General features: G+C 39.3%; 1 protein-coding gene across 1 annotated transcript in view; it reads right to left on the reverse strand.

Annotated features, from left to right (window-relative positions):
* The window catches only part of SLCO5A1 (solute carrier organic anion transporter family member 5A1), a 154,348-nt gene that overhangs the window by 81,283 nt on the left and 59,690 nt on the right, over nt 1–13,375 (reverse strand). Inside the window, exon 3 of the mRNA XM_066266281.1 lies at nt 2,369–2,501. Within this exon, the coding sequence (XP_066122378.1) occupies nt 2,369–2,501 (133 nt within the window). The remainder of the gene's footprint in view (nt 1–2,368; nt 2,502–13,375) is intronic.

Below are 13,375 nucleotides of genomic sequence, written 5' to 3' on the forward strand. Positions count from 1 at the left end.
GGATGGCTCCATAGCCTCTGCCTCAGGCGCTAGAATGGCTCTGGTTGCAACAGAGCGACGCCCCAGATGGGCAGAGCATCGCACCCTGGTGGGTGTGCTGGGTGGGTCCCAGTCGGGCGCATGTGGGAGTCTGTCTGACTGCCTCCCCATTTCCAACTTCAGAAAAATACAAAAAATAAATAAATAAATAACTGTCTTTGTTCAAGGCAAACTGTCTTATAAGCAGGGCTACTCAATAAACAAAATTAATTTTTAAATAGACCCCGCTTATATATTTCTATATTGAGAAATTTTATCATTTGTAGAACTAATATTTGGCCATTAAAATGAATAAGACTACTTGAACATTGATAAAATACAAAGGAATGAATACTAACACATTATATAGCGAGAACTATTGAGCCCTACATACATATATTCATTCATTCCTCAAAACAATCCAGTGAAGCAGGTACGTAACTACTTCTGTTTTATGGATTTAAAAACAACAGCAACAACTGACATACAGAGAGAAGTTAAGTAACTCCCCCAAGGTCACACAGCTATTAGGTGGAAGACTGGGATTTAAACCCATGGGACTTCAGGGTCTGCACTCTTAATCACTTCACTTTGTTGTCTACTAGGAAACATCGTAAAGGCAGCTCAAAGCACTTGAAAGTCAAAAGCTCCTGCCTCCTTCCTTCTCCCTGTCCCCTAGTTGGTCTTCTTTGTCTTCTCTCTTCCCGGATGTCCCCTTTGCCCTGCTCTTCTCATGAACATCCATATAAAACACAGAACATATATTGGAGGTTTATAAACATATTTTAATAATCTAGTTTTCTGAGACTAAAACTAAAAGGTCCTCACTCTGATTTATTTTAAAACTGCAAAGAAAACAGTAGTTGAGACCAAAAATTTCACCAACATTCAAGAACGGAAAACTCCTGTGTTATTCCCCTCATGCTGACAGTGGAACTTCCTTTTGCATAATTTCAAAATTCTACCAGGCCAGGCTTCTCTAGATCTTAGCACTTCCATCTTCAAAGAGCGTTACTAATGAAAATAAATCATTACTTATGAAAGTAAGAAGTGTTTATAACCTAGTTAATATTCTTCACTGCTTTGAAAATAAGGTGTTAACTGTTATCTTATAATGAAGCACACAGCACAGCAGTCTAAGAAACTCTTTAGAAACTAATCACTTGACACAAATTTCTGATACTGCAGTATTCTCTTTGGTATAAAATGAAAATTTCTTATCAACGTATACCTATCACTAATCCATGTTAAATGAATTTAGGACGCCAATACTTCTTAGTGCTTACAATTATGAGAAAAAAGACTCACATTCAAGTTGAGGGCTATGAGGGACTCAAACACAGCTGTGGCTACCTGGATAACCTATACCCAAAGTGTTGTGCTCATTCTCTACATCCTAAACATTACTGACTTAACAAGACAACTAAGGGCTAGCAAGTGAGAGAGTAGCTACATCTCCAGCACCCAAGGGGAACAAACAATTACCGAGGGTAAAGGTTCACCGAGTGTGATGATGGAAAAGGAGAGCTAGGGTTCAGGCAGTGGGGGAGGGTGGGTAAAGCAGAAACACAATATAATAAGGGAGTGGGGAAAAATGTATAGGCACAGAAAAGATCCTGAAAGCTTGGGTTAAAGAACACAGGAAAGTCCCAACGCAGCCCAATACCTTTTTCCTCCCTTCTGCTTATAAAGGAAACAAATGCCTCCATCCTAAAGAATGGGGATTAAGCTGTTATTCCCAAACCTCTGCTTCAGTTTCCTATTGCTGCTATAACAAAATACCATACCCACCATGGCTTAAAATAACACAAATGTATTATCTGATAGCTCTGGAGAGCAGATGTCTAAAACGGGATGGCAAGGCTACATTTCTTCAGGAGGCTCTCGGGAAGCACCTAATTCTTTGTCTTTCCAGTTTCTAGAGTTCCCCTTCACTCTGAGGCCCATGGTCCCTTCCTCCATCTCCAGAGCATATCCCTCCAACCTCTGCCTCCGTCACCAAACCACCTCTTTTTACCTTGACCTTCTTGCAACCCACTCTCCCTTATAAGGACCCTTGTGATTATATCGGTCTACCAGGTTCATCTAGGATAATCTCCCCACCTCAAAATCCTTGACTTAATCATAATTACAGAGTCCCCTTTGCCACATAAGGTGACACAATCATAAATTCTGGGGATTTGGACATAAATAACTTTGGGGGATTATTATTTTGCCTACTATCCCCTCCTGGGTGACTTTGATCTATTTTTCATATTCCCCCTGGGGAAATTTTGATGTTAACTACAAAAGTATTATGACTCTGTCATTCATAATGAGTGAAATGAAAAATTTAGTAAACAGTTCTTACCAGTTTCCAATGAAACGAGGGTCATTCTGGTCAAGGTGAACAGGACTTCCGGGATCAACATAAAAACCAATGAAAAGTCCACCTAATAAATATCCCACAGCAGGACCAAGAGCTCCCATGACATACATGATGGCTGGGAAAAAAGAGGGAAATGTGAAATATAGCACCATGTTCCTTCAATTTCGGTAACTGTCTAGTTTCAGTCACACCATGCAGATATCACACTCAAATCCAGTTAACGACTTCCAGAGAGTGAAAAGATGCCCTCTTTAGAGAGCTTCAGAGATTATGCCTATGTTGACATTCGAGTTTCAAGTCATGTCTTCTATTTAACTGTAGCCCATTGTTCTCTTAGAACATTACAATCATTTGGAGAACTTTTTGGTTGACTTTTGTTTTTTTTTAATATAAGTGCTTGGAACCCACCTCCAACATACTCAACTTAAATGTTTGAAAGTGAAGACCCTGGAAGTTAATGAGGTGGTCACTGGATAATCAAGAGAAGATAAAAAGTAGTCTCAACAATAAGGAAAAGGAAAGAAAGTAGATGTCACTTGTCATAGCTAGAAGGTTCTGATGGGTAAAGGGAACTCAAGGCCAGATTTTACCATGAATATGGATTCAGTTGAATTGGCAAAGCTTCTCTAAGCACCTCAAATCACTAATATTTTCAAATTATCATTTAGAACCAAAGATCTCACAATGAGTTTGGCTTATTGTTAATTGAGGAAGCTTACTTAAAGATCACTAACTCTCCTTAAATGGCATGAGTGAGAACCCAGTGGAAAGAACCAACCCATAGTTGAATTACAAAAGAATTTTTTTAAATGCATGTCCAAACAGGGAGGGGGTGGGCTCTTACTGTCGGCAGAAAAGTTGTCACTCTGTCTAAAAAATTTCACCATCAAAATGGGCTAATAGCAAAAATAAATAAATAACAAATTCACTGTCATTTCTTTTTATTGTTTTCAGGCTGTGATTTAATTTTGGGGGGTAGGGGGCAACTGAGACAGAGAGAGACAAAGAAAGGGACAGACAGGAAGGGAGAGAGATGAGAAAAATCAATCCTTCGTTACGGCACCATAGTTGTTCACTGATTGCTTTCTCATATGTGCCTTGACCAGGGGCTACAGCAACATGAGTGACCCCCTGCTCAAGCCAGTGACCTTGGGTTCTAGCCAGTGACGTTTGGGCTTCAAGCCAGCAACCATGGAGTCATGTGTATGATCCCATGCTCAAGCCAAGGACTTGCGCTCAAACTGGTGAGACTGTGCTCAAGCCGGATGAGCCCATGCTCAAGCTGGCAACCTCAGGTTCTTGAACCTGTGTCCTCTGCATCCCAGTCCAATACTCTATCCATTGCGCCACCACCTGGTCAGGCTAAATTTTTTAATAAATAATATTTTGCCAATTTTTTTAAATTTTGAGGTGGAATATGAAATTCCTTGAAAGTCATAGAACAATCTAGCCATTCCAAACCCACTGTTTGTCCTGTTGAAACTCAGTTACTTGGGGACAAATCAATAAACACTTTTAAGAAATGGTAACAAACTCCAGGGCTCCGTGTTTCTCATACATTTTAATCATTGAAGAAGTAAGTGGTTTTCCCTATCCTTTCAAGAAAAAGGTTATTTACCAGAATGCAAATTAGCATAATCAGAATAAGCTTCACCTTCCTTCCTCATCTGATGCACCTGAATAAACTTGGAAGAGTCCTGTCTCCTCTGTTACTTGTAGCTACAGACAGTAATTTAACACCTGCTCCCACTCTTCATAGAACTTCAGCAGAGAAAGTGCAGTATTTATTTATTGTACAGAATCATCTACTTGTAACAATAAGACATCAGGTTCTCGGACTTCTCCATCTGCGCTTGGAAATGCAGAGTGGAGGAGGCACAACCTCGAGTGACTGCTATTCTTTTGGAAGAACACTTTTGATGAAATAAAATTAGAGTTTTGATAAGTATCTTGTTAAGCTCTTTGTTTATAGCCTGAAACAGAACTCAAGAATAGAAACTACTTTTCCAGTCCCAGGTATTTCCATGTGAACATGAAGATAAAATTTATGTTTGCACCTCCAGGCAAGCCAGCACCATCTCATCTACAACTTAAAACTGTAATGAGGCTAAAATGTGACATGAATCATCTTCCCAAAATAGTTTCTCTGGCATGAAAGAGGCTGTCTTACAAACACAGGCGGGAAAAGGGGTGTTCCTGCCAAACTGTTTAGGCCTGGGGCACCGAGAGCACATCTCGGAGCGCCAAGTGCACCGTGCGGGACGTGGGCTGGCGAGACTCGCGAGACCCACAGGTCCCGGGGACGGGGAATCCGACAACACCTTAACTACTTCACGAGACACAGATGGAGCTCTTTAAAATTCAGCTGTGTAATCAGAAATAAGTCATCTTCATTATATGTTCAACATAATCATTCTCATTAACAAAAATAAATATATACATATATCTATATAACTATACTATATGCTGTATATATACTATATATAACTGTTATATACATATGTGTATACTATATGCTATATTTAGCATATACAGTATACATATATAGCATACAGGTAACTATGTTCTATATAACTATATATAGGTGCTATATTATATATAGCTATATGTTTATATATTTATAAATCTATGTCAATAAGTATATATAATATATTGAAAACATATAATAACTCATTGACATGATCACATTTAAGCAAATAAATTGCTCTGGCCACTGAGTTAATATTAGCAACTAGTTAACCAACGGTACTCATTTAGAGTTCATTAGAGGAGCAAATTGTTGGAGCAAACACACACCACTCGCTCCCCAGTCAAAAATGTCCAAACACCCCCCACTGTCATACTTAAGGTATGAGATGTAAGTTACAAATAATTTTTAAAAACCTGAAAGTCTAAACTGCTCTACCTAGAGCTCAAGGGTGGGACAAACTGGTGTCCTGCTGCTATTTTATTCCCAAACCTGCTGCCTGTGCAGGGCACCACGCAGACTGGCGCTCAGATCAGGCCGGGACAGAGCCATCTCCTTCCTGTGTGGGGGCCGCCCTCGGCCCCCTAGGTCTTCCTATCTGAATCCCACCCCTTCTTCAAGGTCAAGTCCAGCGCCGTGGTCCTCCCGAGGGCCCCCTTCTCCAGCATCCCTGTAAACTATGTAATTCACAGAGTTGTCACACGCACAAAAACCCATACTTTGCCGTCATGCATCCCAATCAGTAAAAGGTGTCTTAAACCGTATTTCACAAGGGGTTTTATTGTTAAAATTAACCTTCTGGTTTTTTAAAATTATTTGTTTGTCACCTATGTCTCATACCTTAAGTAAGTTTGCTTATTTTTTTAGCTCTTGTTGTATGAGGTTAATTTTATTTTTATTTTTATAAGCTCTAATCATTTTAAACTTTAAATCTTGGTTACACTCTTGAATTTTATATTTTTGGTGTTGAGCAGTTTCTCTATTCTCTCAGCCTTCTGACAATATCTTCTTAGCCTTCTCTTATGTTTTACTATTTTTGATCAATTTTGGTCATAGCTCATTAGAAGCTGGGCCCAACATCACCATCTCCGGGCCACCTCCCCGCTGCCTTTGTCTTCCTGCTCCAGTGGCCCTCACGCTGCAGCAGGTTCAGGATGGCAGCCTGGGAGACCCACGCTTCACTGGCCCCAGCTGGCAAGTCTCACTTGGCACAGAGCCAGACCCTATGACTGCTCTCTCATGTTATCCAGGAATGAGAGAGTGTGAGTTCCAAATCCAAGGTCTCTGACAAATAAGGACTGACTCTTAAGACAAGCCAGGCACACAGAGCAAGACAGACAAGCCCGAGGGCTCTTCATTCAGCTCCCAGCTGGTCTGGAGAGGGTCCTGTGGGTTGATCCTCCCAATCCTACTCGAGAGAGAAGGCATAACCTCACCTTCCAACACGCACTGCACCCAGTCCACCCCTTGTTGAAGCTGATACTGCCATTGCTGATGGGGTCTGCAGATGCTCTTCCTTCCTCATCACAAAAGCTCATCCTGTTCACTTCAGGGATTATCTCAAATAGGGTCATTCTCTGAGGTCTGCTACAATCCAAAGGAACAACTCCCTGAACTCTAGTATCTGTTGAATACTCAACCTGCCTCTTACACAAAATGATTCAGGAACTCCTGATAGTGATCAGCTTGCCAGCTGTAGCCTCACTGGAGCTGGGAAACCGAGGGGCCCAATCAAAACCAGCAGAGAGCATAGTATCATGTGGGGCTACAGTCACCTCCTTCTTCCAAATCTCTGCTCAGATATCACATTTAAGAGAAGCCATCACTCACCAAGGACACATGACACCCCACCCCACCGCTATCGCTCTTTGTTACCCTCTGCCCTGCTAGAGTTTTCGTTATGGCACACACCGTCATACGACATGACATTTCTTTATTTGCTTATTATCTGCCTCGCCCATTGGAATGTAATTTCCATGAGAACAAAGACTATGTTTTTTACTGATGCCATATCCATCCCTATGCAGAGCTGAGAATAAGCACTGATAAATATTGTTGAGTAGAGATGGATAAAGACACGGACTGCCAGTCTCAAGTGAAGTAACAAAAGTGGTCGAAGTAAATTCGTCCCTGCAACAGTGGCCTGAAGAGTCACCCATGGGTACTTTGCACCCTAGACCCCTAGGACTGTCCTGTCCTCGTGAGCCATCGCCACGCCTGCCTCCTACCTCTGTCAGGCTGTCCCTGGGCAACCACCCTCCCCACGGGGTTTCCAGAGTTCTCAGAGCCTCTTTGGAACTGACCCGGATTTGTGGAACCCTCATTTGAACTTGATCTCTAACTTATCAACTGCTGTTTCCATGTTGTTCCCCACCTCCCACTCTTCCCTGCTCACTGTCCAATGCTTCCTCATGTCCAGTCTGGCTCAGACCCACTTTCCCAGCTGTTCCACGTGGCACTGGGTGCTGCTGGGAACCGATGCTGACAGAGGTGGGGGTTACACGTATAATTTAGGCTCAGTCTCAGGACCTGGGATTGCACGCAGGATGGTCAAACACAAAGACGTTTCACATATGTGTCTAAGGTTCTCAAATGACTCTTAAACCCAGGCTGGGGCATAGTGAGAGCAGGTCACCCTCTTGAATATGTTTTGTGTCACAGCTACGACAGATGACAAGAGGACATGAAAAGCAATCCACACGTCACTGCAAACTTGCAGTAGCAGGGACACCAACTCACATGCAACTTGCATAATGCCTTGAAAATTAGTCAAGGTACTTGAGAGCATCACATTTAAAGAAATCTTTCCTCTCTCATTCTTTCCACTCACAAGCACGGACAGATAAGACACCTTTGATCTTGGTTAGTTTGAGCAGCAATTTTTTTTTCCTCTTTAGTAATTCAGTGATTTTGACACATACCTGACAGCCCAAGAACAGCTGCCTCTACCACCAGCAGATGGCCTAGCACTTTGCTGAAACATCCCAAGAGCATTCTAGGTCATAATGAGAAGGGGTAGCCTTCACCTAAATTCAAAGGATTTTTTCCTCACTACTGTCGTAGTGAGCAACAGTTGGTTTAAATTCATTCTCTTCCTCAAGAAATATTTCCAAAGTAACTTTTACTCTAAAAGGGAACAACTAAGTACACACAGAAGCAGCCAGTTGCACTTTATTCACATCTGCGGTATAGGAGAGGGAGTGTTTAATGAGCTGTGGCTTTAGAACAGTGGTTCTCAAAGTGTGCGCCAGGGTGCACTGGTGCACCATAGAAGATTTCCAGATGCACCCTATGGTATTCCAGAGAAATATGTGCCTGTTGGGGACCAAAAACCCAATAGAGTTTTTGGAGTTTAGATTTTAGGGGGACAGAGCTGTGCGGAATTGGTTGTAAGCTGACAGTCTGCCCAACCCCCCACCTCATTTGCGCAATTAGGTTGCAAAAGGCTGTTAAGCTGTGGTGCTGGATTGTTTACACTACCCCCCATGTTCCCGGGAAAGACTGGAGGCAAGTTTTATTCTATCCTTTGTTTGGTATAAAGTTAAGATGATATGTATGGTAGGGGTTTTCTGCACTTGGTAAAATTCTTGCTTTGCCTTGGAAACATGATCAAAGATCTCCTTGATTTGCTAATAGCCCACTTTGCCCTATAAATAAAGCAAGATGTGGTTTTGAGGAGCACTTTGTTCTTGCCAGCAGCAATTACAGGGCCCTCCCGATCCTGTATTTTCTTAATTCCACGTATTTTTTTAATTCTGCAACATTCCCACTCGGGACCTGGAATTACTAGCTACGCTGTTTCACAGCATGTGCCCAGATATAAAAATAAATATAGTTACTCTTTTATACCATTTCATTACGGAAATACTGCTCTTTTTGTTAACACAACATTATTATATTTATTATAAACACATCATTATATTATTTTTAGATAAATACACCCAAATAAAATAGATAAAATAGATAGATTTCCTAAAAAGGAGCATGATATTGAAGAATCCAATTCTGGAAGTGAGCAAAAGTTATGTGTAAATAAAACAGAACTTGAAGACTGAAGGGCAGAATTTAATTTATAGCATTTTCCATCACTTAACACTGAACAATTCAATTGGATTAGAAACCCATTCATGGAGCTTCTAGTGATTTTGGTTTAACATTAACAGAGAAGAACTGGCAGCTATATCCACTGATTGTGGATTGATGAGTAAACATAAGGAATTGTCTCTTGAAGCCTTTTAGATTTCTATGAAAGAAGAATATGTGGCAATATCTAAAAAGCTTTGAACATTTTATTACAATTTTCAACATCCTATTTATGTGAATTAGGATTTTCTACCCTGAACACAATTAAGAGTAAAAAGAGAGAAATTCTTCAATGCATTGGTGAGGAAATGAAAGTTTGCCTTTAAAATATGTATATATGCCCAAACATTGAAGAAAACACATCAGGCTCATTTTTCTCATAAACATAAGAATGAAAAAACTTAACATATTCATGCCAGGACCTGCCAAATTTACTAAATCTTACTAAGAATATTTCTATATATATATATATAAAAAGATAACTTTTTTGATTTTTTTTTATTTTTTAACCCCTCTTTTTTATGAATTCTAAAAAGCATAACTCAGAAAAGGTAACATAAAAATGTTTTTTAATGTCAGAATAAATTTAATTTTGTCGTATTTATTTCGTTTAATTACCATAAAAGCACACTTGGACTTTATATTTTTTGCCTAATATTTATATTTGATTTAATTATTATAACATATTTCTCAGAAATTTGTATATAGTGTGCCTACAATTATTTGTAGGATTTTAAATGCGCCCCGACTTCAAAAAGTTTGAGAACCACTGCTTTAGGACATTAAATTTGGTCACCTGTGACTGACTGCTACCTATAAACTTAATACAGTCTTCAGGAAGAACCACAAGGACAGTTGTCATGAAAGCAAAACAAAAAAACTATGTAACATTTTTTTAATTAGCCTGACCAGTGGTATTACAGTGGATAGAATGTTGACCTGGAATACTGAAGTTCCAGGTTCAAAATCCCAAGGTAGCCAGCCTGAGCGTGGGCTCATTGGCTTGCATGTGGGATCACTGGCTTGAGTATAGGATCATCAACATTATCCCAAGGTCACTGGCTTTAGCCCAAAGGTTGCTAGCTTGAGTAAGGGTTCACTGGTTCAGCTTGAGCCCCCTGCCCCCAGATCAAGGCATGTACAAGAAGCAAGCAATGAACAACTAAAGTGAAGCAACTAGGAATTAATGCTTCTTACTCTGTCTCCTCCCTCTCTCTCTCCCCCTTCCTGTCTCTCGCTCTCTAAAACTCAATCAATCAATCAATAAATAAATAAATAAATTTAAATTTTTAAAATTATACTTGGTGGTAATAATGTATTTTTTTAAAGTTAAGTATGGATTCCCCAATGCGAAAATAATCAAAACATCAATGAACCCATTAGAAACTAACTTCACTAGTTATCAAAAAAATAGAAGCTACAAACAATAAGATACAAGTCTAACTAAATAAATTAGCATAAGAGTGATACATTTAGTACAGCTTATGGACAGCAATTCACCATGTATATAATGATGACATTTATCACTGCATTATGTATATAGAAAAACAGAAGCAATGTTAATAATACTGATTAGCTACATTTTGAGACATAATGCAAGTACAGTACTAATTTTAATGTTTAAAAGCCTGGCCAGGTGGTGGCGCAGTGGATAGAGTGTTGAACTGGAAGGCAGAGGACCCAGGTTCAAAACTGCAAGGTTGCCAGCTAGAGAATGGGCTTATCCAGCATGAGCGTGGGATCATTGGCTTGAGCCCAAAGGTCACTGGCTTGAAGTCCAAGATCGCTGGCTTGAGCCCAAGGTTGCTGGCTTGAGCAAAGGGTCACTCGCTCTGCTGTAGCCCCCTGGTCAAGGCACATATGAGAAAGCAATCAATGAACAACTAAGATGCCGTAACAAAGAATTGATGCTTCTCATCTCTCTCCCTTCCTGTCCGTCTGTCCCTCTCTCTGTCTCTCTCTTTGTCTCTGTCACACACACACACACACACGCACACACAAAGATGGTTTACAGAAAAGCTACTGGAACTAATATATGAGTTTAGAAAGATTATAGGATACAGGTTCAATATTTTAAAAATTAATTATCTTTCTAAATACTAGCAACAACCAGAAATTAAAACAATACCATTTATAACAGTATCAAAAATATAAGACACTTAGAGATAAATCTGACAAAATATGTACACTACTTTTACAATGAAAATTACAAAACATTGTTGAAAGAAATTAAAGATCTAAATAAAAGGTGAGACATAACTTGTTTTTTAGTCAATGGACCCAATATTGTTAAGATGTTAACTCTCCCAAAATCAACCTAGAAATTCAATGCAATTCCAATCAGAATTCCAGCTGGCTTTTTGTAAAAATTGACTAAATGATATCAAAATTCATATGGAAATGGAAAGATCACAGAATAGTCAAGGCAATTTTGAAAAAGAAGAACAGAATTAGAGAACTAACACTATCTAATATTTTAAGACTCACTATAAATATACTATAATCAAGACAATATAGTATTGGCTTAAATACAGACAAATAGATTGATGCAATAGAAAAGAAAGTCCAGAAAGAGGCCCACACATCTATACAGATAACTATATGGACAAAGTTCTAAAGGTAATTAAATGGAAAAAGGACAGGCTTTTCAACAAATGGTGCTGAAACCATTAGATGTTCATATGCAAAAATTAACTCAAAATGAATCAGAGGCATAAGTGTAATACCTAAAACTATAAAACTTCTGGGAGAAAACAATTGGGGAAAATATTTTTCAACACACACTTTACCAAAGAAAATAAATGGATGGTAAATAAGCACAAGAAAGACAGTATCATCAGCCTTTGGGTAATATAAATTACAACCACAATGAGATACCACTGAACTCCTATTCAAAGGGTTGAAATGTGAAAGATAAACTATTCCAAGCCTTGGCAAAAATGTGAAATAACTAGAACTTTCATACTCTGCTTGATGTGGAATGGAAAATGTTCTAGCCACTTTTAAAACAGTTTGGTAGTGTCTTAAGGAGTTAAAACATAGGTATCATGGCCCTGGCTGCTTGGCTCAGTGGTAGAGCATCAGTCCAGCATGTGGAAGTCCTGGGTTTGATTCCAGTTCAAGGCACACAAGAGAAGCAACCATCTACTTCCCTACCCCTCCTAGTCCCCTTCTCTTTCTCTCTCTCTCTTTATCTCTTTCTCTCTGTTCTCCTCCTGCAGTCATGGCTCGAGTGGTTCTAGCAAGTTAGCCCTGGGTGCTGAGGATGGCTCCATGGCCTCGTCTCAGATGCTAAAAATAGCTTGGTTGCTGAGCAACAGAGCAGTGGCCCTAGATGAGCAGAGCATCGCCCCATTGGGGGCTTTCCAGGTGGATCCTAGTCGAGGTACATGCGGGAGTTGTTCTGTCTGCCTCCTACCTCTCACTTAATTTTTAAAAAGAAGGAAGAAAGAAAAAATAAATAAAACATAAATATAATATGAGTTAACCATTACACCCCTAGGTATTTTCACAAGAGAAATGAAAGCATCTGTCCATCCATAGAGTTACATACAAATATTCATAGCAGCTTTATTTGTGGTCACCCAAAGGTAGAAACAACCAAAATGTTCATCAAGAGATAAATGAATAAACAAATTGAAGTATATTCATATAGTGGAATACTATTTAGCAATAAACATGAACTATTGATACAAACTAAAACATGGATAAATCTCAAAATAAATTTTCTGAGTGAAAGAAAACACACAAGAAAAAGTACATACTCTATGATTTAATTTATGAAATTCTGGAAAGCGAGGGTCCAGCAGAAGAAAGGGATGACAAACATGCTCAAGGAGCCTTTTGGTGACTTTGGACACGTGCGGTCTTGATTGTGGTGAAGGTTTCACGGTTGTATACATATGTTAAACTTTACCAGATTATATACTTTACTTATGTGCAATTTATTTTACGTCAATTTTATCTCAAAAAAGACAAGTATTCTAAAATTGGGTTCTGGTGATGGTTGCACAGGTTTATAAATTTACTAACAGTCACTGACTCACACACTTAGAGGGGGTGAATTTTATGGCATACAAGTTATATCTCAAAAAGTCATTTTAAAAAAGCCAGAAGGAAACATGCTATGTATTAAATGTTCTTGGCTCAGGTAGTGAAATTACAAGGGCATTTTTTTTTGGTGTTTTCTTTAGAACATTCCGTATTTTCAGCTTTTTCCAACTTAATAAAGAGATGATGTCAGAGAAATGGCGCCGTAAGGAGCGATACCAATAAATCTCCCCAAAAATTCAACAAGATCTTCAACTAGAGACAGAAAAATCTATCCTTGGAGCCTCCAGAAGTTCCACACTAAATGCAAAGGTATGATTGAGCGAAAAATTGACTAAATATATAATCAACCCTGAAGGAAATAAGGAGGAAGAAACATTCTGCCTTCC

Source organism: Saccopteryx bilineata, chromosome 3 (assembly GCF_036850765.1).
Source record: "Saccopteryx bilineata isolate mSacBil1 chromosome 3, mSacBil1_pri_phased_curated, whole genome shotgun sequence".
NCBI lineage: Eukaryota > Metazoa > Chordata > Mammalia > Chiroptera > Emballonuridae > Saccopteryx > Saccopteryx bilineata.